The sequence below is a fragment of the Podarcis tiliguerta genome, assembly GCF_965153285.1.
Source record: "Podarcis tiliguerta genome assembly, chromosome: 1".
NCBI lineage: Eukaryota > Metazoa > Chordata > Lepidosauria > Squamata > Lacertidae > Podarcis > Podarcis tiliguerta.
In genome coordinates, this window is record NC_139534.1 from 46,651,220 (window position 1) to 46,677,907 (window position 26,688).

A 26,688-nucleotide genomic window follows, 5' to 3' on the forward strand; every position below is an offset into this window, starting at 1 on the left:
TGCCAATAAGTGTGTAGAATCTATTCTTTTCCATTCTCTTGCTGGATCTGAAAAGAATAGGCTTTTGCCTCTATTCTCTTTTACCTGCCTTAGGCCTAGCCATTGAATTCAGAGATAACCCGGCTCTGTGCTGTGAATTTGAAAAAGTTTCTTTTGTGGCATGTCTTTATGGAAGGCTACGATAACTGCCCTCTGATGGATGAGCATGGAAAGCAATGCTGGCTTAGCATTTGGCAGAATCGAAGCGGATTCCCCTGTCCTCTTCAGATGCAGGGTTTTTCCATCTCTTGGATCTGACTGCTCCTGATTTTGCATTCAGAGAGAGTGCCACTGCTACGAGGGCGACAGCGAAATGGAAGATGTGTCCAATATAAATTGCTTCCCTTTCTATTGCTGCTCTTTTTATTAATTTCCATGCTGGCTGATTTTATAGCTTTCTGAGCCTTTTATTTCCTTTTTCTCGAAGGACATTTCTAACTATGGAACCTTGTTTCTGATTTCTTTTAAAGGAGCATTCTAGCATTCTGCTGCCATGGCTGAAAGCACAGGAATAAAACAGCCCCCATATATTGGAAAAGAATATTGCAGAACTAGCTTTGTGCCTGCCAGCATGTGATGCAATTGCATCAAAAACGTGGGGAAGGGTTGTACTGAAGGAGACCTGGCCAGGCCCAAGTATATTTCTGCTCCCCTTTGGCAGGAACCCAACCCACCCTCGAGCTTTTAAAGCATCCATCAATGCACATTTATCTCTCTGCAGCATGAAGGGATGGGCATGCATGGATGGGCCATATCACAAGTTGAATACCATGAGCAGAACTTTTACAAATGCAGTGTGTTAGCTTCTGAGTGACTCTTCTGTGAACAGAAGGGCTCCTATCAATCTCTTGGGACTGAGGTCCAGTGGAGGCTCCTGCTGGAGGAAGGAGAGGGGAAGGCAGAGTGTTCATTGATTCCCATTGCACCAGGTCTCCTCCAACTCTCAACCCTCCACAGCAAATATACAGGAGGTACAATGGGAAGGAGGAACCAGCAAAAATCACCCAATGCCTTTCTTCCAGCAGGTGTGTCCTCAGAGGAGTCTTGTTCGTGAGAACGCTGGATCCAGTGTAATGTTTTACGTTAGAGTGGGTCCACACATTCGGGTGTCAGTTATTAACTAGTACGTATTCAGTAAACAAGTGTAGAGAAATAACGTGCATGTGTGCATGCATGTGTGATGCAATCCACTCCACTCAGGGCTGTCTTATGCATATGCGGTGCTGGGGTGCAAAGATCTGCCCGGCGCCCCCCCCCCCCGGCTGCCCAGTCCCAGGCGCGCAGGAGGGCAGAGCCGGCTGGCTGCCTCAGTGTCTCACTGGCTTGGTTGCCCCTGAACTCGTGGCACAGAGCCACCCTCAGCAGAACAACCTGCTGCAGTGCTCCGACCGACGGGCTCTCGGCCTGGTGCCCCTGAGAGCCCGGCGCCCGGGTGCCCTGCACCCCTAGTGCCTAAGGGTAAGATGGCCCTGAATCCACTGTTTGCTTAAGGCTGGGTTCCACACCTCTTTTTGAATCAGGCAGTTTGAGTGCTGGGTTCTTTCAGCATTACTGTTGGGCACCAATGGGGAATCTCTGGCTCACCAGGCCATTTTGTCCAACTTCCCAAGCAATACCCACCACACTACATCTGTGGGCGGGTAAAGATGTGGCTCTCTGTCAAAAGCAGAATTTGAAGGCGCTGCTGATCAGCTCATGAGTGTGTTCAAAGGCACAGCAGAAATTTGCAAGCCCTGTGCCTTTTAATCCTCACCATAGACCCCGTGGCATAGGAAGTGACAAGAAAAAAGTTGCAGCTACAGAAGTGGCAACCAGATACCTCTCATCCTGGGACTTGGCTGCTCTTAGGTTGTGTGATACTTGTGTTTTAAGTATCCCTCAAGACTTCGAGCTCGCTCAATCCAAAACCAATATCTGCTGGGATGAGGGAGTTTGAATTCGGCATATCTTGTGCTCAGCCAGTGGAACTTGCGCCGGTTGTCTATCATAAGGGATATACTGCAAGAGCATTACAGAAGAGTGGATTAAATAAATCAATAAAATAAGTAATAGCCACTGTGGGGGAACCTTTGGCCCTCCAGATGTTACTGAATGACAATTACCATCAGCCCCTACAGGCATGGCCGATAGCCAGCTGTGATGGGACTTGTAGTTCAGCAATATTTGGAGGGCCATAGATTGCCTCACACCTGTTTTACTAGTATGCGCATGCACACACCCCATGTGCCTACCTGACTGTTTCCCATGCCCTCTGTCACAATCCCTTTTCTATACCTACATGTTTGGACATTTGCTGAGTGATACCCTTTTTAAAAAAATGACAAAAGTAAGCTAAAAGGCAGGGAGTATCATCGAAGGAGTTTAGTTAGTCCTTTCAATCCATCTGTGTGCAAATACTGGCCTTTCCCAAAGGGTCCCTGGCTTTTATGATGGCTTCGCTGGAACTTCCCTCTATCTAAAGTCTGTGGGTCAATACAGTGGTAAAGGTACCCCTGCCCGTACGGGCCAGTCTTGACAGACTCTAGGGTTGTGCGCCCATCTCACTCAAAGAGGCCGGGGGCCAGCGCTGTCCGAAGACACTTCCGGGTCACGTGGCCAGCGTGACATTGCTGCTCTGGCGAGCCAGAGCCGCACACGGAAACGCCGTTTACCTTCCTGCTAGTAAGCGGTCCCTATTTATCTACTTGCACCCGAGAGTGCTTTCGAACTGCTATGTTGGCAGGCGCTGGGACCGAACAACGGGAGCGCACCCCGCCACGGGGATTCGAACCGCCGACCTTTCAATCGGCAAGCCCTAGGCGCTGAGGCTTTAGCCCACAGCGCCACCCGCATCCCTCAATACAGTGGTACCTCAGGTTAAAAACTTAATTCGTTCTGGAGGTCTGTTCTTAACCTGAAACTGTTCTTAACCTGAGGTACCACTTTAGCTAATGGGGCCTCCCGCTGCCACCGCACTGCCGGAGCACGATTTCTGTTCTCATCCTGAAGCGAAGTTCTTAACCCGAGGTACTATTTCTGGGTTAGCGGAGTCTGTAACTTGAAGCATCTGTAACCTGAAGCGTCTGTAACCTGAGGTACCACTGTAATGTCATAGCAACAAGAAGTCATTAAGTGGGACACTGCCTATGGGGAAACCCAATTCTGCCAAGTCTCGGGCTCCTGTTTCAGAAATCCTGAGTTCTTCTGCTCTGTGAAAGATCCTAAAGTCCATCAGCTGTCATAAAGTAACCGTGCAGCCCATTTCACAGAGCCATGCTGCTTAACTGAGGGTTGTTTTCCCCCTTTCTCTCTCCTCAGTTCAGGCTCAGGTTTAGGGTGCTCAGTTCCCAAAACAGGCACAGCCACCTTTACACGTAATGCTTGCCAAAGCAGATAAAAAGCTGTAAGTTTTTCGGAACAGTGCAGAGCTGGGCAATGTGCCACAAAATATGGTTCCTCCAGAATAATTTCATTCAAAACGTTTTCATGTTTAAAAGTAAAATTATGTTCTAATTAGGAGGCAGAACACTTGTAAAGGTTAGGCAGGATGACAGAATAAAATTACAATGCATGTCTTGCTGCTCCATTTAATTTCTTGCTCCTGATCTTAATTAGGGGAGGCTGTTTTCACTGGCCACATTACTGGGGGTGATTCCTAGGATCTGGCATTGGAGGCTGCCAGCTGGCATGCCCTCCTGCCAGGAACCCCAGATCAGGCAAAGGGCACGTGGCTTTTTTCCTTCCTGCAACATCCTCAGTCACCAGGACAGGAGGCAGAGTTCACAGTGAGAGTCAAGACTGCATGGTGGTTGCTGTGGGGCATCCTGCTAGCAGCTTCCTTTCCTTATATGGTAAAAATGGCAAAAGAGGAAACAGGGGGAAGGACTCTTCCTCCTCTCTCTCTCTCTCTCCTCTTCCCTCCCGTTTCTAGACCAATCTTATCAGGCCACACCAGTGACATATAGATTTAAATGAACCAATTGCAACTCTCATTTTTCAACAATAGGTTTCTCCTGCCATCTGTACTGCAGACACGTGGATGGGGAAATACGCGTTGTCAAGAGGCAGTGACTAGCTAGCTAGCAACGCAGTGTTCTAGGAATTGTGCCCCTTGTGCATTTCACAGCTCTGGCCCCACAAAGTCAACCAATGGGCTTCATAGCTAAATGGGGATTTGATCCTTTTCGACCGGTTCCTAGTCCAGCGCTCTAACCACTGCACCATGCTGGCAACCACACTTCTCCCCGCCCCCCCCCAAAAAAAAGAATCCTAATAGTAAACTGAAGGGTGTGTGTGATTTTCATCAAGACTGTAGCATGCATGTGGGCGTTTTCCCCATGCCTGGTGTGTGTGGAGGAAGGAGAGTTATTGAGAAGGGAAGAGCAAAACCTCCTCCCAGCACTGCAGTCTTGATAAAAATGTGCTTGCACACTCACTCATACACAAAATTTTACTATTCATTTTCTTTTTTTAAACCACACATGGTTTCTAATAATACCGTTAAAGTAGCATCTAATTTACTCTTTTTAATTTCATGCATCAGCAAAACCCTTAAAAGCTTATCTTCACTGTCATACCAGTGTTTAATAGACTTTGGGAGTGAAGATCAGTAGGGGAACGGGCTTGCACAATTCTTGATTTGTGTTACCTTGATATTTGTGTGCTGCTTTTTCTAACAACCAAGCTGAGCCCAAAGCAGTTCGAAACAGTAACCAATCCTTAACCAAATAAAAAGCAGCATTTTGATCACAATAATCAAATCAGCATATACGGTAACATATTATAAATAAAGAATAACAATTCAATAAAAGCAAATTTAGTTCTACAAAAATCTGGCACTTGCCTGCATTTCTGTCATTTTTTGTTATGGTCAATTTTACCCACAGATAATGTCCAAAATAGATATTTTTCCATTTTTTATTTTTTTTCTCCTTCTGAAGATTTTTTTTTTATTATTACATATTTCAACACAATAATTTTAACAAAAATACATCATCAAGCCAGATTTTTTCATAGTTGTTTTTATATAAGTTTATATTCCTTGATGTTAACCAAATCCCTAGATACTTAAACTTCCTTCTGAAGACTTTGGAGAGCTTGCAGCTTTGAAGTAATAGCAAAATCTATTCCCACCAAAAGCAGTTGGGTGGATGGGGTTAGTCTGGGAAAATCCAATAAAAGTTTCTTCCAGTAAAATGTTCAGCCTTACTTTTGGGTATTTTTTTTTAGGAAAAGGGTTAGGTGGATAGAGAAAGATGCACCCATTTGTGCATTGAGAGGAAGACCTGGGATCTGGCTCTGGGGTCAGTCATAGCATTCATAGAATCATAGAATCATAGAATCATAGAGTTGGAAGAGACCACAAGGGCCATCAAGTCCAACCCCCTGCCAAGCAGGAACCACCATCAGAGCACTCCTGACATATGGTTGTCAAGCCTCTGCTTAAAGACCTCCAAAGAAGGAGACTCCACCACACTCCTTGGCAGCAAATTCCACTGTCGAACAGCTCTTACTGTCAGGAAGTTCTTCCTAATGTTTAGGAGTTCTTCCTAATGTTTAGGTGGAATCTTCTTTCATTAAGGTTGTCAGCATTAAGGTTGTCAGATTTTCTGCCAAGGTTGTGGGGGGGGGGGGAGTGTAAACTTAGCTGACTCTGTTCATGCACCCATGCCTGAAATGCCTTTTCTTGAGTCACAGATGCAGAGAGCTTAAGCAGACCTAATTTGTAGGGCAATTCGGATTGTATCAATGATGCTATTGCCAAGGGCACTGATCTGTGGCACATCTCCCAGGTAAACTGCTTAAGAGAGAAAAATACAAGAATGCTGGTGAGTTCTTCATTTCATTAAATTAAACAGCAGCATGCTGATAGAGGTAATCAAATTTTGTGATTATTTTACGATATGCCCATTGCAATTTAAACAAATCCATTACCCAACTTGTCAGAAGGTCTTTTTGTGCAAACATGCTCCCTTGCATGAGAGACGTTTTGGGGAGACTCGGAAGGACTAAATTATATGTGATGTAAAGCACTTAATTTGGTGTGGTATGTATATTTAAAAAGACCAAAATAAAACCCAACAGCAACAACTGTAAATCATAGCTACCAAAAAAGGGCAGAATAAGAATTGCAACTGCAGAACCCTCTTCCCCACACCATAGTCCCAATAAAAAAATCACCCCCTGAAGCTGCTATTTGCAGTTGTTAAAAGATATACACTAGAGGTAGCTGAATTGATGCCCTCCAGATGTTGTTGGATCACAACTGTCATCAGCCTTAGACAGCATGGGCAGTGATTAGGAATTATGGAAGCTATAGTCCAACAGCATCAGGAGGACACCACATTGGCTACTCTTTATATGTTCTATGCCGAGCTGTGCTTTTAATGTCACATTTAGTTTGTCCCTAAGGATGGTAGGGTACCACTTTACCTCATAATTCACCGCACATCTGCCACTTATCATTGGTTTTTTTAAAAAATCTGTAACAGAATGGTACAGGTGACCACGTTCACCCCAGAACAGTTTGACTATCTGTGCAGGTTTTTTTTAAAAAACTGCCACAATGTTGGTGTCTCTTACCAAGGGTAATGGAACAGTGCTTAATTCTTAAATTATAGGCAACATATAGGTCCTGCGCAGTAAATGGGAACTGGATTGGGAATTGGGCTCTTTTATAATTGTTTACTGGTGAGTCTGGCAGTTAGACATTGTGCTAAATATGCTCTTTGCTCACTCCCAGAGACAAACTAATATAGTAGAATGATCCATGGCTTTTCTGCTAGTTCGGTTATGAGACTCCTTTTATGTTCTCAAATATCTGATTACTGGAAACTATACTGAATAATAAGTGATGGGTGGATTGCTGTTCAGTTGCTGACCGGAAGGTTGGGTGCAAGCTACCTTCCACTCATCTTAGGGACTCGGATCTAGATTTCTTTTCTTCTCCTGAAGCTAATCAGTTGTATATGGCACAGTATACATACACATTGCATTGCATCAGCAGGTATGGTAGAATTAGAAGTTATTAATAAATATCCAGTTTGCTTATACATGATGGTAAATGGTAAATAAAATGACATTTTAAAATATTTTATATTTGCTCACATCTGCATGATTGCCATTTTACTGATAGTATATCAGCAGAATCCTGATAAGTCTCAGCTTTAGAATGAAATACTAAAGGCCAGGGTGGGGTGAGGGGCTGAATGTGATCGAACTGCTTAATCCAGTGCCCTGCTAGGCACTCAGACTGGCAGTAAGCAGTTTTGCACTCATCAGCCGTTTTCTGTTTTTGTTTTTATTTTAAAAACTTGATTTCTCTCCCATTGTAAGCAAGTGGAAAGGATTTAACCATGCCAGCTTGGTGGCATTTGGGGGGACTGTGAAGGTGCTAGTTTCTTCAGATCCAAACCTTACCCTGGTTCACCCCAGCAAACTCCCAAATACTCCCTCCTGGTGCAAGAGTGCAACTGTTTTGCAGACTTGTTGTCCCATTCAGTCTTTCTGAAAAGCTTTGGGGTCAGGCACAACCAAAGCACAGGCCAAACCTCTGTCCGAAATGGTGCCTCATTCCCAGAAAAGAAACAAGCTGCTCAAGTAAAATTCAGATGGTGTTACAATGCTTGGATATGGGCGATGCCAGAACCCTGCTGCCTGCTAACCACCCAGGGATGTCTTTGGAGCTGAGACAATGTCCCTCCTACTGATGTTGAGCATGCCGGAGACTTTGCATGTCAACCGAGAAGCAGTGCTTACCAGAAGTGAAGACTTGGAACTACTGGAGAACTTGCTATCCAAATGGCACAGTCATCTTGCCTGCTTTATCTGCAATAAAAAGCTAACAGTATCCCCAAAGTGATGTCTGAGAAATGAAAGCCTCATGATGCTGATCCAAAGGTTACAGCCTCCATATGGAGGCTGCCTGAAACCACTCTTCTGCGATGTTGCTCCACAAGAGGGCTGTGAGCCAGGCTGGTGTTTGGAGCCTGAATGCTTTGGAGGTTCTTTTAAGGACTGGTTGCACCCATATAGAACCTGCTCATGCCATAGGATCTGCCTCAGAGGTGCTATTGCTCTGGTTCACCATTAAAGAAGATCAAGCTGTTGGGTACCATGGACAGGGCCTTTTTAGTGATGCGCCTGCATCTCTGGAATTGCTTTTCTTAAAAATGTTTTGTAGCCCCTCTTAGGTGGTTCTTAAATGGACTCCAAAGGCCTTTTAATTTCGTTGAGCATCTTTTGGCTTCTTGCTGCTTGCTCTTTACTTATAAAATCTCATTAAAGGTTACATAAGGCTCCTTACAATCCTCTGCCTACCTGCATTGCTGGTGGTCCTGCCTGTCTATCTCTTGATTGATTGATCAATCCACCCACCATGAAGCAATGTTTTCACTCACCTTGTGCTGTGATTCACATGGAGTTGTGTTATTCAATGGGTTCAACAGCATGCATTTGCAAATGCACATTGGATCATTGATGTCAAGCAGTTCCATGTGTATCATACGATGGCATGACCAAAATTAGTTTGGGGTGGCGGCTGTTGTCTGCCTAGGAGGGGGAGATGCATTAGGAGATATGCTTCACTCTGTATAACTTCTGTTTCTTGATATCAGATACTTTAAAACATATGTGTTCTCTCTGCTAGATATATAGGTTAAATATCTAGGAGAAGGGCCATAAAATTGAGGGCTCCCTGCTGGATGCTCTTAAGTGATGCTGTCCCACTGCCAATTTACTGCTGAGATTTGAGAAGCATCAATTGTGGGAATTAGAGAGGTACGAGACCAGGCACACTTTATCTGCCCGCTGCTAGCCCATGCTGCAGCAAAGCCAGCTGCTCTGGCCTCTGCTCCTTACATTCTGCTCCCCAGAGTCATGTTTGGCATCATGTCACAAGGTGCTTTGTTCTCTACTAATTGGGAGCTATTATTCCAGGAAGTAGATGGTAGAGGGAGGTGCAGGGTAATGTGCCGTGGAACTGCTCCCCCCCCCCAGTCCCTTGGGCCAGTGCTGCATTTAACCATGTGGAATGCAAGAAGGGAGCAGGCAGAGGTGTCAACTGAAGTGGAAAAATGCAAGCAAAGCAGTTTTATACCAGGCATGGAGTCAACCATCTCCTCTTTGACAATCTAAGGAACCCGCTCTCCAGAATCAAAACGCTATGTTAGCTAATCCCTACAGGAGCAGAGTGAACAACCTGTGCTGCAGTTTTTTAATTTTTGCCATTGCTTTGAGATGTGCCTATTATCATTGGGTGCCTGACATACCAGTTTAGCTCAGGTCTGTGGTGATTTTGTAGACTGCCTTGCTCCTTTTATAAGTCCTTTCCAATTTGTGCTGAAATGTTTCTCTCTTTCCCCCCCCCTCCCCTCCTACCTCTCTCTTCCTGTCTTGTTTGTCTGTTTTCATCCTCCTGATGTTCCCACTAATTCTAATAAAGCTGGGCCAGGCAGGCAAGCAGGAGGCAGACTTGGGAGGAAATAATTTATTCCAGTGAGGCATAATCCTCTAAATATGTCAGATTCTTTGCTGTGGTGCGGGTGGGGAGGGATTTTGAATAGAATAGAAGATGGGCAGCAGCTTTATGAGCCAGCTAAGTACAGTACAGTGTCACTGGAATGGACGTCATTTAAACCTGTTTCAGTGATTTTGGTGTTGGTGGCGTCAAATCTGTCCTGTACTAGGTTCAAGGGGAGATGGGGAAGAAATAATGGTCTGTGGGCAGGAGTCCTGTTGCTTGCCGAGTGCTTGTCAAAGAACAGTGTGTTTGTGGGGGGGGGGGTGTATGTGTGTGTGTTTAAACAATTTTTGAGTCAGGCGAATTAGCAAATGTTATGTAAGCAATGAGATTTGTTTCTCCCAGGAGTCACGTGGATTGGTGTAGCAAAAAACTCTGACTGGTGTCCACAGAGGCTTATCAGCTCCGGCTAAGCTATAGGACTCATTCAAACCTTCAGTTTCTTAATATTATTATTCCGTTTATACCCCACCTTTGTTCCAAGGAGCCCAGAGTGAAATACATGGTTCTCATCTTCCCCATTTTCCTCTCAGAACAACCCTGTGAGATAAGTTAGGCTGAGAGGCTGTGTCTGGTCCAAGGTCACCCAATGAGCTTCATGGCTGGGTAGGGATTTGAACCTCAGTTATCTCAGGCCTTGATACAGTCATCTTGAAAATTAGCCCAGGCACAATTGCATCCCATGTGAGAAGCTTACAGAAGCTGGGACATGATCTGCTGTGAAAGGGTTCTTAAAATCTGAAATCTGGGGAGATGAAGTGGCATAAGAGATCTGCATGCACATATCTACACCACTTGAATTACCCTCATTTGATGGATCACAGCTAAATGTGCGAACTGATTCAACCGAAAAGAAAATTTAGGTGACCTTTCATCTTCAGTGTTCTGAAAGTTCTCTTGTGTGATGACTCATTCAGGCATGGAGATTGGCTCCAAATGTGGTCCAGTGAGGAACATGAGCTCCAAAGTGCATGGGTAAGAGACATCTGCAAGGCAGTTTGTAAGAAGCCAGGTAGTATTCTTAAGTTCCTCAACAGTCTGTAAGTTATTAGTGATTAGCCTTGGAACTCTACCACAGCAACAGCAGGTATTCAGCAGCTTTTACAAATTTATTGTCAACTATCCTTGATATTCAAAGCACAAATCACACAGCAAGCCTTGCCGCATCTAAACATATCCAGGCAACTTCTTAGGAAGTGAGGAAGGCCTCATACAGGTGGTGCTTTTCTGGACCTTCTGGTGAGATGGGGATTCCTAGCTGGTGTCTAAGCTCTCAGCCCCCTTCTGAATTCTATTGTCCATTGCTTGGTTTAGGATGAAGTCCTTTTTTCCTTCGTTTTTCATTTTATACGCACACAAACATAAAACTTACACATTTACTACTAAATGCAACAATGATGAGAAAAAAGGCCTTTCCCTTGCAAGCTCATATTATAAACTCTCCAAATGCAATTCATCTGACAGACTGGTGCGGTTTTTTGTCAGGTGTATTCTGCAACATGTCACTGACACAGCAATAGTGCATTAGTAGTGGATTTATATTGAACCTTCCACACATCAATCCCCTGTCCAGCTCTATATGCTTCCCCAATGTTATTGCATTATTGCTGCCTGGAGGGGCACTGTAGCACAACAGTCTGGTTTCATGATTAATTTTGATTGATTTTACCTACTGTATGCTTTTTGGAACGTGTATGTATACGGCTTCGAAAGCTTGGTGATTAAGTGGTGTAAAAATAGCGGAAATAAATAAAAGCAGGACAAAGATAAAATAAAATAAACCAGGACATTTTTTTGTATAAAAAGTTGTAGGATTTCAGCAGGAAAGTTATGGGACATGCTGTGACTGGGAACAAAGCAGTATTTCCGCCCCAAATCTTTTCCAGGTGCAAACAATGTTAAAAGTGGGATCATGTATAATGGCTTGATATCACAACGAGCACACAAATAATCATGAATGCACCATCAACATGACATCTGGAGTAGCCAAGAATCTCAAATTTATATCAGCAACTAAAAGGCTTAAAATAGTTCCAAACTATATTTCTTTTCCATTTGATTGGTAAAGAGCAGGGCTTTTTTTCAACGGAACTGAGTTCCAGCACCTTTCAGGTGGGTGCCAGTGCCATTGTAAGAGAAGGAGGGAGGCCTTCATGGTGAGTTCCTGTACCTCTTTTTCTAGAAAAATAGCACTGATAAAGAGCAACCAAGTTTTCTCAAAGTGTTATTTTCTGATGCCTTCCTTCTTTTAATCATAACATCGCAGTAAGCTCAGTGAGGTAATGTGCCATGTTTATTAAACCACTCTTGTTCAGTTGGCATTAGAATCATAGAATCATAGAATCATAGAATCATAGAGTTGGAAGAGACCACAAGGGTCATCGAGTCCAACCCCCTGCCAAGCAGGAAACACCATCAGAGCACTCCTGACATATGGTTGTCAAGCCTCTGCTTAAAGACCTCCAAAGAAGGAGACTCCACCACACTCCTTGGCAGCAAATTCCACTGTCGAACAGCTCTTACTGTCAGGAAGTTCTTCCTAATGTTTAGGTGGAATCTTCTTTCTTGTAGTTTGTATCCATTGCTCCGTGTCCGCTTCTCTGGAGCAGCAGAAAACAACCTTTCTCCCTCCTCTATGTGACATCCTTTTATATATTTGAACATGGCTATCATATCACCCCTTAACCTCCTCTTCTCCAGGCTAAACATGCCCAGCTCCCTTAGCCGATCCTCATAAGGCATTGTTTCCAGGCCTTTGACCATTTTGGTTGCCCTCCTCTGTACACGTTCTAGTTTGTCAGTGTCCTTCTTGAACTGTGGTGCCCAGAACTGGACACAGTACTCCAGGTGAGGTCTGACCAGAGCAGAATACAGTGGCACGATAACTTCCCTTGATCTAGATGCTATACTCCTATTGATGCAGCCCAGAATTGCATTGGCTTTTTTAGCTGCCGCGTCACACTGTTGGCTCATGTTAAGTTTGTGGTCAACCAAGACTCCTAGATCCTTTTCACATGTACTGCTCTCAAGCCAGGTGTCACCCATCTTGTATTTGTGCCTCTCATTTTTTTTGCCCAAGTGCAATACTTTACATTTCTCCCTGTTAAAATTCATCTTGTTTGTTTTGGCCCAGTTCTCTAATCTGTCAAGGTCGTTTTGAAGTGTGATCCTGTCTTCTGGGGTGTTAGCCACCCCTCCCAGTTTGGTGTCATCTGCAAATTTGATCAGGATGCCCTTGAGTCCATCATCCAAGTCGTTGATAAAGATGTTGAATAAGACCGGGCCCAAGACAGAACCCTGTGGCACCCCACTAGTCACTCTTCTCCAGGATGAAGAGGAACCATTGATGAGCACCCTTTGGGTCCGGTCAGTCAGCCAGTTACAAATCCACTGAGTGGTAGCATAGTCAAGACCGCATTTTACCAGCTTCTTTACAAGAATATCATGGGGCACCTTGTCAAATGCCTTGCTGAAATCAAGGTAGACTACATCCACTGCGTTCCCTTCATCTACCAGGCTTGTAATTCTGTCAAAAAATGAGATCAGGTTAGTCTGACATGACTTATTTTTCAGAAATCCATGCTGACTATTGGTGATCACAGCATTCCTTTCTAGGTGCTCACAGATTGTTTGCTTAATGATCTGCTCCAGAATCTTCCCTGGTATTGATGTTAGACTGACTGGGCGGTAATTATTTGGGTCCTCTCTTTTCCCCTTTTTGAAAATAGGGACAACATTTGCCCTCCTCCAGTCTGCCGGGACTTCGCCTGTTCTCCAGGAATTCTCAAAGATGACTGCCAGTGGTTCTGAGATCACATCTGCCAGTTCTTTTAATACTCTTGGATGCAGTTCATCTGGCCCTGGAGACTTGAATACATCTAAACTAGCCAAGTATTCTTGTACTATCTCCTTAGTTATTCTGGGCTGTGTTTCCTCTGCTGAATCATTTCCTCCAAATTCTTCAGGTCGGGCATTGTTTTCTTTATCGGAGAAGACTGAGGCAAAGAAGGCATTGAGGAGTTCAGCCCTTTCTGTGTCCCCTGTTTGCATTTCACCATCTTCTCCTCTGAGTGACCCCACTGTTTCTTTGTTCTTCCTTTTGCTACGAACATACCCATAGAAGCCTTTTTTGTTGCTTTTAACCTCTCTAGCAAGCCTGAGTTCATTCTGTGCTTTAGCTTTTCTGACTTTGTGTCTACACATGCTGGCTATTTGTTTGAATTCCTCTTTGGTGGTTTCCCCCCTTTTCCATTTTTTGTACACATCCTTTTTTAATCTTAACTCAGTTAAAAGTTCTTTAGATAGCCACCCTGGCTTCTTTAGGCACCTTCCATGTTTCCGTCTCATTGGTATTGCCTGAAGTTGTGCTTTTACTATCTCCCTCTTAACAAACTCCCAGCCATCATGAACTCCCTTTCCTTTTAGTATTACTGTCCATGGGATCTCACCCAGCACTTCCCTAAGTTTTATGAAGTCGGCTTTCTTAAAGTCAAGAAATTGAGTCCTAGTATGCTTGGCTGCTCCTTTCCGTTGTATAGTAAACTTCAGAAGAGCATGATCACTTGCGCCTAATGATCCTTCCACTTCTACCCCATTAACCAGGTCATCGACATTGGTTAGGACCAGATCTAAAATGGCTGTTCCTCTTGTTGCTTCTCCCACTTTCTGGACAATGAAGTTGTCTGCAAGGCCAGTGAGGAATCTGTTTGACCTTATGCTCTTGGCTGAGTTTGACCTCCAACAAATATCCGGGTAATTGAAGTCCCCCATTACTACTATCTCCCTTCCTTTTGCATGCTTGGCCATCTGTTCCAGGAAGGCATCATCTATGTCCTCCGTTTGGCTTGGGGATCTATAGTAAACTCCCACAATGAGGTCACTATTATTCTTCTCTCCCTTAATTTTGACCCAAATGCTCTCACTTTGGCTTTGAGGTTCTAAATCTTGGATCTCTTCACAGGTATACACATCCCTGACATATAACGCCACTCCTCCTCCTTTCTTGTCTGGTCTGTTTCTCTGAAATAGATTGTATCCCTCCATTTTTACATTCCAATCGTGGGACTTATCCCACCAGGTTTCAGTGATGCCTATTATGTCATATTTAGTTTGCTGTACCAAGAGCTCAAGCTCATCTTGTTTATTTCCCATGCTTTGTGCATTAGTGTACAGACATTGAAGTCCATTAGTCATTCCCCCGTGTCTCTTATTTAAGGATTTTTTCCTCCCACCACTAGGTCTGCTTGCTGTTTGCTCCATTTGGTCTATGACATTTGGATGATCATCTTCATCAATTAATAGACTCCTACCTTCAGGAGCACTGTCTCCCTCCCCCACATTAGTCAGTTTAAAGCCCTCCTGATGAGGTTTCTTAGTTTTTTGGCAAAAACATTCCTCCCAACCGTTGTGAGGTGCAGCCCATCGCTTGCCAGAAGTCCATCCTCAAGAAACTGCAGTCCGTGATCTAAGAATCCAAACTGTTCCTGTTTACACCATTTGCGAAGCCAGCTGTTTACTTCCACTATTTTCCTCTCTCTCCCTGGGCCACGTCGTTCAACTGGGAGGACAGATGAGATGACGATTTGTGCATTTAATTGCTTCAATTTCCTGCCCAGAGCCTCGTAGTCTCTTTTGATCTTCTGGAGGCTATTGCTTGCAGTGTCATTGGTTCCCACATGAACCAAGAGGAAGGGGTATTTGTCAGTGGGTTTTATGATTCCTTGCAGTCGTTCAGTTACATCTTGGATCTTAGCCCCGGGGAGACAGCACACTTCCCGAGACATCTTGTCAGGCCCACAGATCACTGCTTCTGTTCCCCTCAGTAGGGAATCCCCTATCACCACTACACGCCTTCTCTTAGGTTTGGTCAGGGTTCTTCCGTGAGCGGTCCGTTCCAAGGTCGCCTGCACATTCCCTGAGGACTGACTTTGCTGCTCATCTTCATATACGTGATCAACTGTAATGAGGGAGAGATCCTCAAATGGAGTCTGCTCTTCGTCTTCCATTACCTGAGTACGCTCACAGTACACTGAGTTGTTGTTAGCTTCTTCCTTTTTTGCTGTACTTAGCAGGTTTCTTTTCCAATTACAATGTTCTGGGTGTATAACATTTTTAAGATATCCTAGAAGAATTTGCAACAGACTCACTTTTATATTATATAAAAAAATCATATTTTGCATAATATTAACAATTTCCCCTCATAAACATCTGATTTTCTTTCCACCTAGGTACACACATATAGCCTGCTTTATGTTTTCAGCATGTCTTGCTGACATTTGGATAGATTTTTGTGAGGTGGTGCAGAGTCAAATGACATCAGCATGACTTCTTATTAAAAATTACTTTTATATTTACACAAAGTGATATGCCAAATTATTTGAAGACAAAGAACAGCAGGATAAATTGGACATTTCTAAAGTTTTTCAGACCTGGTATAAGCTCGGGGGGGGGGGGGAGTGTAGATTTTCTGTTTGGTTTCAAACTGAATGCTGATAGTGTTGCAGCTGTGTTAAGTATCTATTAGCAAATCACTGTGACAACACCAACATGCCAATTCACATAGTCCCAGGAGCATTATTTTAACGTAGTGGGGAAAATGAACACACATATGCATAAGTGCAAGTGTGTATCTATTATTATTTTTAAAAATAAATTTAAGTCAGAGAGACCTTACGTACTGACTCACTGACATATCTAGCACTTGGCTTGCTGGTGTGTCTATAGTTTGCACAGCACCAGGTTCACACTGTGGGAGAAGAACTCACAGCGACTGCTTCAGTAGCTGCAATTTGCTGGGAGTAATTTCCATTGAATCTATAGAATCGTACTATGAAACTTCTTCACTGGCAGATTCCCACCTCCCTCTATGCCAGTGCTGCTCTGTGGTGAGCCATCTTTGTTCTCTGCTAAACGTTCACCTCTCGTGCTGTCTTTATTCTGTCTTTCCTGGCAGATCAAGTTGTACCCTTTGATCACACAAGAAATGCTTCTTTGCCGTTACCTGCAGCCTTCCCCAGAGAGAGGAGAAATAATTAAAGCATGAAGAAAATCAGGCATCTCAAAACAAGCCCTCCTAGGCTCGGAGAGGACCAGGTGAGGTGGTGAGCGGATAAGAGAAAATAACCTTGGGGAAAACATGGACATCTTATTCATGCAAACTGGGGATGCTCTGCAAGGCTTTACATTATTATATTATTTTTTTTTGGGGGGGGGGAATCATATGCAGGTGTAAGTACTCTAGTACAAAATCCATATACATCAGAAAGAGCCCGTGTGGGGTAGTGGTTCACATAGTGGGCTTGCTTGTAAGAAATGCACATTCACACGTTTAGCCACAGTGAAGTCTCCACAGAGAGAAGTTTTCAGGTAGAAAATGAAATAATACACTGCATGCTTCCATGAGGTTCCTGGGGTGATGCTGAGAGAATAATTTCCCCACTCCTCAATCTACCTTTTCACTAACCATGTGAGGTAGGCTAGGCTGAGAGACAGTGATTGGCCTCAGGTCACCCAGTGAGCTTTATGACCAAGTGGGGATTTGAACCGTGGTCTCCAAGGTCATAGTCCAACACTCTAAGCACTACACCACACCACACAGAGCATGCTGAACAGCTGTAAAGTCGGAGGTAGTGGGTGAGCTTCCCTTTTGGTTACTTCTGTGATCGTTGGCTGCCCGTCTTCTCTTTGGATGCTGTGTCTCTTCTGTAAGCTCCCTTTTCTTCTTTGCATCATCAGGTGTTCTCCATCCGCACGTGCTCTCACAGTGGAGATGTGCCTGCTCGTTGATGTGAGCACCCAGATAGCACAGCCCTGCTGTCTGTGGCTAGGACTCCTGAACAGCATCTGAGCAGTCCGACAACTCCTTCCTCCTCTTGCCCTCTTCCTTCAAAAAGCATCAGCCTGTTAGACTGTCCGCGTCGATTTGCTATGACATACATCAGCGTTGATGAGAGGCAGGAACACTGTCGGGTAATTTTGAGCTGCCAGAATAATCAGCTGTATGCACAACATGGCTTAAAGGATTTCTCAGTTAGCAGCATGCATCCACTGAAGAACTTGGACGCTCGCATTTTTACTGGGGACTTTAATCCTGTGAGCAAAGCAGACAGCACTGCAGGGGCACATTTGTATCGAAGTGTGGAGAATCTACACTGGGCCACGGGGGCTGAGCCGCATTGCCATCCCCGCTACGGAAATGTAGACAAAGAATTTGTTGTCCGTTACAAAGGCACAGCTCATTGGTCAAAGTGTTCTGCGGAAGGTACTCCATCCCCCAGCTCACCTGAATGCTGCCGACACTTCCCTCTCACGTTGGACAGAATTCCACCTGCAGCGCGAGACGTCACCCTTCCTCCTTGTGCCAAAGTGCCTCCGTGGCTTTTCTCCTCCGTCGACGGGGATGCCAAAAAAACCCTAAAGGAAAAACTTCGAATTCACAGTAGTAAAGCTGCAGAGATCTGCAAGCCTCTCAGACCTCAGGTTTCCTTGAATGACCTGGTTCCAAGGGAATGCTCTGAATGCCGGGCGTGCCAGCAATATAAGAACGGTTGTTCGGTGAACTGTTGCACCATATTTGTGCAGCATGCCACCCTCACTCACGGGCCATGGACAGCTCTGGGGAGTCATCGGCCTTGCTTTTCTCGCCGACTGACAAACCCAGAAGACATCAAGCAAGAAGCTCGGAGAAGGTTGCAGATCAGGAGACAGAACAGCTCGCCCAACTTGACTCTCCATTGTGCCAGTGATGGCCAGGACATGGTCAAGTCCCAAACGACTGGATCCTTAAAAGGATATGAGGGGGAAGGAGACACCAAAAGGATTTTGGAGCTGAGCAAAAAAGGGGACTTCAAAGAGAGACTCTACATTCCAACTTTTGAAGAGTTCAAGCGGATGAGAATCAAGGAGACATGTTTTCTCGGTGGCAGCGGTGACGTGACAAAAGATGTGAAGGAAGGAACCCAAAAGTTGGAAGAAAAAAGAAATCAGAACCCTTGTTCAGGTGCCCAGCAAATTCTTGCCAAAGAAACGGTTGCAACGATAGATTATTATGATGATGTGTTTCATGAAAATACCCAGAGCACTTCTGGCCTTGTTGGCTATCAAGACAATTCATCTACATGGGACAGGAGCTTCTGCCTGATGAACATGCCTATGGCTAGGGACAAGCGCTATGAAGTGCCAACTTCAGATAGAATCCCGGTCCCCATTTGTTCGAGTCCAATTCCAAGACCACCTCTACAGTCTGCTGCAGCCCTTAGGGAGGAGGGAGGGAAAACTTTTGCTGAAGGGGAGACTCAGGGATTGAATGCAAGACAACTAAGCGAAGTCCTCCACCATGCTGGACAGCCAGTGGTGCCTGAAAACCAGTCTTCTTGCTGCCCATTGCTATTAGAAGCGACAGATATATCCAGCTATGGAGCTAAACTGCAGAAAATGAAGGATGAATTTATAGGCTCTGCACTGGACCTCATTAAGAAGAGGTAACCAACTCTGTTAGAGTTCTTGAGAGCAATTTCAGTTTTCGGGTACTTATAAATGCACTTTCAAATTTAGCTGCATTAAGTAATTTATAGAATTTCCTTGCTGAATCAGTATGCTGCAGAGGTGTAATAATTTGCACAGACACTTACGCCATTAATAGCTTTCCCCCTTTTGACCTGTGGGGAGTTCCTTTCTTTGAGGTATCAGGCAGCTGTAGGGAAAGAGACAGTGTTGGGGCTGTGTTAATTTGTGCAGACATTTTCCCATATGCCACTCTGGGAGAACTGATGAAGCTGGGGTTTTTAACTAACTGCTATATCTGATGTCAGGAAGGAGTTTGCCTAACAATCTAGAAGGGAAGTCTGGGGATTGTGGAGAGGTGGGGACTCCCTCTGCCCCGTGGGGGGTGTTTGCTCTGTTCCTTGAGGCACTGAAATGACCGGTCCTCCTTGTTCATTGACACACATCTAGATCTTCACAGGGAGGGTTAATTATTGACTCTGGGCAGAAGGTTGGAGGAAATGTCAATCATGTGAATGGAGGTGACACAAAACATAATATTAAAGTCTGTGACCACTTGAAAACTGACTTTCAGGTGACTTGGGCAAATAATTCAAAAAATGCTGCCTTTTCTAAGCATAATATATTGGTAGATTTCCTGCAGTGTGTATTTGGGGCAACCTACAACATAAATCCTATGAGGGATAGTTTCCATGATGAGTTCAAGGCAGAGACTGAATTCCCTTGTTGGAACTATAAGCTTAGGATTCACTATTTTAGGGTCATACGGGGTGACTGAATGGAACCCTTATTGGTTTTATATATAAAGATTTATGCTCTGCTCTATCACATCTACATTCACATATCATGATAAGTCAGATTTTCTGGCAGATTGTGGTTTGTTGTAAATGAGCAGCATGCTCAATCACTCCCACCTCATTCCCCCCAGGCAGGATGAACAAACCAGGAAGTCTTGGCTTCCCAATTACATCCAAGCTAGGAATCATGACTTGTTACTCCCTAACAAGTCCACATGTCATAGGCCAACAACTATGGCTTAAATGGCTTAAAGTTTGCTTGTAATCATGGTTTGTTTGTTTGTTTGTTTGTTTGTTACGGATCAACAAACCATGAACCCTGATTCAGATAAACTAGGAAGCCACAAACCATGAACCCTGATTCAGGTATACTAGGAAGCCAAGGCTTCCCAGTTTATCTTTCTGGTGCTAGGAGGGGAAAGAAGCAGTTCACAATAAACCAGAAAATCTGGTTTATCGATGTGCAAACATGAGGCAATACAAAATTTGAAAATTAAAGTAACAATCAAGAATGAGAACAAGAAAACTATAAACGCAACAGAAAATACATAATATACAGCCTGGTGAAACCCATCAGAGCAGCAAAAGTCAATGAAAGGGGTATTCAGACATTAAAAACCACACAGGAGCTTGGAGACTGAGAAAATGCAGCCCTTTGGTCTAAAAAAATTGAGGCACTCTTGTCTGATCTACATAGAGATTCCATTGTCCCAAGTGTAGAAAAATGCCTCCTCCTGCTCAGGTGAGCCAGCCTCTGCTCTTGTATCATAGAATCATAGAATCATAGAGTTGGAACAGACCACAAGGGCCATCAAGTCCAACCCCCTGCCAAGCAGGAAACACCATCAGAGCACTCCTGACATATGGTTGTCAAGCCTCTGCTTATAGACCTCCAAAGAAGGAGACTCCACCACACTCCTTGGCAGCAAATTCCACTGTCGAACAGCTCTTACTGTCAGGAAGTTCTTCCTAATGTTTAGGTGGAATCTTCTTTCTTGTCGTTTGGATCCATTGCTCCGTGTCCGCTTCTCTGGAGCAGCAGAAAACAACCTTTCTCCCTCCTCTATGTGACATCCTTTTATATATTTGAACATGGCTATCATATCACCCCTTAACCTCCTCTTCTCCAGGCTAAACATGCCCAGCTCCCTTAGCCGTTCCTCATAAGGCATCAGTTCCAGGCCTTTGACCATTTTGGTTGCCCTCCTCTGGACACGTTCCAGTTTGTCAGTGTCCTTCTTGAACTGTGGTGCCCAGAACTGGACACAGTACTCCAGGTGATGTCTGACCAGAGCAGAATACAGTGGCACTATTACTTCCCTTGAAGTAATGTAAGCCATGGGTTCTGCAAGTATGGGACTGAGATCCATCGCACAGTGTTATTTTCTTTTGTTCACAACATCCCTTTTGCCAGGCAGGGTCATAGTAATAGATGGACTTTATCAAGCTCAGTTTGCTTACATTCAGAGCTTTCTGAAATTAATTCATTGCTATGAAAAGCACAATGGTCATTTCAACCAGTTGCCAAGCTTCTCATGACTTTGAGTCAAAAGCTTATGAGACCAAACAGTTTCCCTTTGAAATTGTAAAACTGAGAGCCATTATTTTGCTCAAAACCCAGCTGTCATTTTCTTCCAGAGCTTTAGCAATCTCATGGAGGATCTTGTTTTGACGATGGGAGTTTCTGGCTCAGCGGCAGGGGTGTCACTAGATTTGAAAGGCAACATATTCTCAGGATTTGGCAGTGAAATGACAGGGTTGCAAACCTTAGGTTCACTTCAGCAACATGTGGCGCTGAGGCTGCTTGAAATTGGGTCCTTGTGGCAGTTGCTCCATGGGGCCAGGTATTCATGTGCCTTGTCTTGCCGTGTGGATTTCCCCCATGCCGCATGATTTGACCCAGTGCTTGTTGTAAGAAAACCTCAGTAATATGAATAACATGGGGAGATCTGGTGTGAGGCCAGTCCGTAAGGTGAGCTGCTGCATACAGTCAATTGTTTACATGGAGCAGCATCCTTGCAGCACATAAAATCATAAGAAGAGCACTGCTGGATCAGACCAAAGGTCCATTTGGTCCAGCATCCTGTTACCACAGTGGCCACCCAGATGCCTACAAGAAGCCCACAAGCAGGACATTTTTGCAATAGCACTTATGCTGTCCAGCAACTGGTACTGAGAGGCATACTGGAGGTAATATAGCCTTCATAACTACTGGCCATTGATACCCTTTTCATCCATGACAATTTTATCATTTCAGATTAAGTTAGCATTCATTCATGTGAAGTGGAAGACTTCCTGGGTTATTCTTGTCATTGGCTTCTTAAGATTCTGCAGGAATTTTGTGCGTGTGTTTGAATTACATGCAACACACCTGCCCTTTATTTCTGAACTTTCTTCCAAATGTAATTTACTCAGCACATTTATAAGCAGCTTAATGTTAATTCTGAGCCTCTAATTTGTAGTGTTTTATCTTCATGGAATAATCTAAAGCCTGTCATGAATTGTAGAGCATTTTTTTTTACTTGAGCAAAAAAGAAATGGTTGAAAGCATGATTGAAAGGAGATCCTGATTTATTACCTGTTTTACCTTTTGATTGTGAATTGTGTTTACCAGGCTTTCTGAGGAATTTGACTTCTGAAGACAGAGAAAGATGAAAACCTAGGGCATTATTAATAGTCAAGTCAGTGAATGGGCAGGAAATCAGATCATCCAGTATATAAGGAATTAAATAAAGACAGGCAAAAATTTTACAATGACAGAGAAAGCAGTTAAGGAAATAAAAGTCCCAAGGTTAAAAAAATAAAAAATAAAAATATTTGGATTTGAGCATATTAAAGTGCATGAAGTTGCTGGGCAAAATATTGTTTTCTTTCAAGGTCAAAACAGCAGCCAATGTCAAGGATGATATGGGGGAAGTAAGAAGAGGAAAAATTCAGCCATAACAAAGGCCCAGCTTGTAGAGTAGATGAAGGAATGCTAGATGACAGGGTGCCTCAAGATTGAAGTATTGCTCAGTTATTTAAGAGGTGGATAAAGATGGTTCCATAATAAAATCAAAGATGAAGTTGGACCATTTGGGATCTGCAGCAGTGAGGTACTAAATAGGGTGGAGCCTTGGGAACAATTTTTTTTCAGTGAAGCAGGCAAATGGACTACCCTTCTCCAAAAATTGAAGCCAGTTACCATGTCTAGCAGAAACAAAAACAACACCCACCTCATATACTGATCATCTTAGCTTCATTCGAATTAGGCACATCTCTGATTGAACCACGTCAGCCACAAATAGTTGCAGTACCATTATGTACATTTCCCCCCCATCCAGAAATCTTCCATTACATTAATTCCTTGCTCTAATACCATATGGAAGAACTACTCTCACCTGGGAGAAAGAGATAGAATAGATGCAAAAACAGTCAGCCAAGAGGCAGTTGAGAGGATATATATCATGAGAACTAATGTACAGATAAGAGCACTCCAGTATCCAATAAATATGGAACTGTGTGTATATGATTTCTTGAATATAAAGAGAAATAACTTCCTACAAAGGAAAATTCCCAGTAGTTTTAATATAATTTGCCATTTTGCATATCGCCTGAAATACCTACTGTACTCTCTTTTTCTCTGGAAAACTGAGGTGGTGTTCACAGTTCTGTTTATTCTGCATCCAGTGTACTTCCACAGCTGGTTTGGGAAGCAGGGCACACAGAATATTAGGCACCTAAATCCTGTAAACAGCTTCCCCGCCAAGTGCCATCCAAAACATGCCAAACTCCACCACAATCGCTCCCTCCAAACCTCCTTTCTCAAACTTAACTCAAAGGTTGGTGCAAAGGCTCATGAGATTGGAGTTGCAAAGGCTCCTGGGATTGCTAGCCATTTTTTTCTGCTCTTTTCACACCATTTTTGTAGTTCTTGTGCTCTTTTAGGACTGCTCTTGCCTTTTTGAAGTTTACCGTATTTTTTGCTCTATAAGACTCACTTTTTCCCTCCTAAAAAGTAAGGGGAAATGTGTGTGCGTCTTATGGAGCGAATGCAAGGCTGCGCAGCTATCACAGAAGCCAGAACAGCAAGAGGGGTTGCTGCTTTCCCTGCGCAGCGATCCCTCTTGCTATTCTGGCTTCTGAGAGTCAGAATATTGTTTTTCTTGTTTTCCTCCTCCAAAAACTAGGTGCGTCTTGTGGTCTGGTGCGTCTTATAGAGCGAAAAATACGATAAATCTATCTATTGTTTCCCTGCACTGAGCATATACATGGCCATGCGAGAATCAAACATGCATAAGCGGGGAGATACTTTTACTGCATTTTGATGCCTTTCCTTCCAAACTAGCTTCAGTTGAGAAATAGAACAAGCTAGCTGCATTCTAAGCTGGGAATTTGTCCACAGTGTGTATAATATTGTGGGGCAGAAAGCGCTGTCATCCCAGTTAGGCAGAGCCATAGAGTTGGAGAACACTGAACTGGCATGGACTCCAACCTCCCTTTTCTTCCCCACAAGGCAGGATTATCCACGCACCAGCTCCTTACAGATCAATTCAGAACACTGTGCCACAAGCTGAAAGCAGGAGTGAATAAGTCACACACCCCTGAGCTGTCTTCATATCAGATAATACCAAGTGATTCATGAAAGTGAGCCAAGCCACATGAATAATATGTATACAGATATTATCCAATGTCACTATCCAGAGTTGGTATAGTTACTCTGTTGTTGTTTTGTTAAATGATGTAATTTTTTTATTTTAAAAATGCTATATGAAGCAGCATAGTAACCAAAGATTCACTGTATATTTGTGAGAAAATGTGTGATAGTCCACACAGGGAATATTTATTTTAAAAGATGTATTTTGTGTTTTTGTATGAAGGGTTGCCTAGAGGGCAACTATCTAGAATGGTATACAGTTCTTTAACACAGGCAGAAGGAAGGATACTGCAGTCTCCTGATGATTCACAAGATCCCCAAATGCAATATATCACATAAGCAAAGCATGCATTTTTGTGTGTGATTGACACCTGGAAATCTTAAACCCCTTCACCCATTCATAATTGTGTGCCGAGTGTAGCGAACACTTCAAGTGAGCTACGTAAATGCTAAATATTATCTCTGTTTCTGCCACCGCTAATCCTGTATGTGTGGGTGTGACTAGGTTTTGTCCTCTCTCTTCTGTCCCTTGGGGCTTGGATATACAGTTTCCTCATCATTTATGAATGAGAAATTATTCATGGTATCTGATAATTTAGGGGAGCACTTTCTTTCTGATGACATAACAGAAAGTTGTCTCCTACCTTAGTGCAAATAAAACAACTAAGAGGGACGAGAAGCTTAAAGATTTCATGCACTTTAGATGCTGCTTTTATACAGAAATATTAAGGGGGGGCAACCCTTTAAATTTACAAACATGTTTCATTAAAAAAACCACACACACAACCCTATTATCCACTGCATCAGCAGAAGTCCGTTTATCGAATGGCATATGTAAGAGAAAGAAGATATGAGGTGCTTTTGACTTCATAAGGTAGAAGACCTGTAGAATAATACACTGTAGCTTTAAAGATGCATTTTCCTCTCAACCCCTGGAGTTGGCTCTGGACTGCTGTTTGTGCAGAACATTAATTGGGGTGGTGTCCCTTTTTTCACAGCTGCAGTGGCGAAGCTACCCCTGAGCCCCCTTCCAAAGGATTTTGTGAACTTAAGAAGGATGACCTCACTTTTGTGGAGGACTCGCATCAACCCACCGTGAGTTGCGTGGCCTGGGGCAGAAAGGGGTTTCAGAAGTGTTGGGTCAGGGAGCTGTAACTTTACTTGCTATGACAGCTCTCAGCTATTCTGTACCCCTGTCACTAATACTGTTCTGGCTCTCCTCTCCATGCCCGCCCTTCCCTCCCTCCCTTCTTCTACCTCTCTCCCCTCTCTCTCTTTCCTCTTTTCCTGCACCCCATCTCACCCTTCCTGCTTCTGGGTGGCTGCGAGGAACAAGCTAATGAATGAAGATACCTAAGGCACATCAACACTACCGTGCAAATCCAGCTAAAGTTACATGTGACTAAGGGCCCCTCCAGACTGGTGCATTTTGGAGGTGTATTCCATAACGTGTCATTCATGCAGTAATAGTGCAATCATGTTGGATCAACGCTGGACTGTCCACACATTATTCTCATAGCTGTCAACGTTCCCCTTTTTTAAGGGAAATTCCTTTATTCCGAATAGTATTCCTGGCAAGAAAAGGGAAAAGTTGACAGCTATGATTATTCTGCTTTATCAGTTGTTCTGCAAATGTTTCCCCAGTGTTACTGCATGATTCATGTCTGGAGGGATAATCTTGCTCTATAGCAAAACAAATGCAGGACAAAACAAAAAACCTGAAGCATTTGCCATATGAAAAGTTATAGGGTTTCAGCAGGAAACTACAGGACATGCACCAATTGAAAAGTATGTTAACAACAGAACGATGACAGGTGCAAACGACTGAAAGCGGGATTGTGGATAACCGCCCCAATACCAGCATGAATATGAATCATCACATGAGCGCAATAAGAAGGATATCTGGAGTGGCCCAAAGTACCGTTGAAAGCAATGGAACTGTTGATTAACTTTCTCCATTGCTTTCAATAGGACCTGTTCACATAATGTTAGTTGGATCGGGCCCACAATATTTTAAAATTGGTCTGAGAGTTGTTTTATTATCCTAGCTTCACCCAACTGGAGCTTTGGGTGAACAACAGCTGGGTGAGGGTGCTCAGAGTAATCTGTGTAGATCCTTCACGGAAAAGTGTTTCTTGATCGCTTGGTCATGACCCACAACAATGAAAGCAGCTGGAAAGTGGTTTAACTATGTAGTATAGACATAAAGTTCCAGC

The 26,688-nt window shown here is 43.8% G+C and overlaps 1 protein-coding gene across 2 annotated transcripts in view; it reads left to right on the top strand.

Annotated features, from left to right (window-relative positions):
* Positions 1–26,688, top strand: part of LOC310672738 (uncharacterized protein) — a 73,699-nt gene that overhangs the window by 36,792 nt on the left and 10,219 nt on the right. The window contains exons 2-4 of one of the 2 annotated variants that reach the window (XM_083430384.1): positions 16,491–16,630; positions 17,273–19,017; positions 25,471–25,567. In XM_083430384.1, coding sequence (XP_083286510.1) covers positions 17,465–19,017; positions 25,471–25,567 — 1,650 coding nt within the window. In that variant the 5' untranslated portion in view covers positions 16,491–16,630; positions 17,273–17,464. The remainder of the gene's footprint in view (positions 1–16,490; positions 16,631–17,272; positions 19,018–25,470; positions 25,568–26,688) is intronic. The other variant, XM_083430385.1, reaches the window with a different exon arrangement.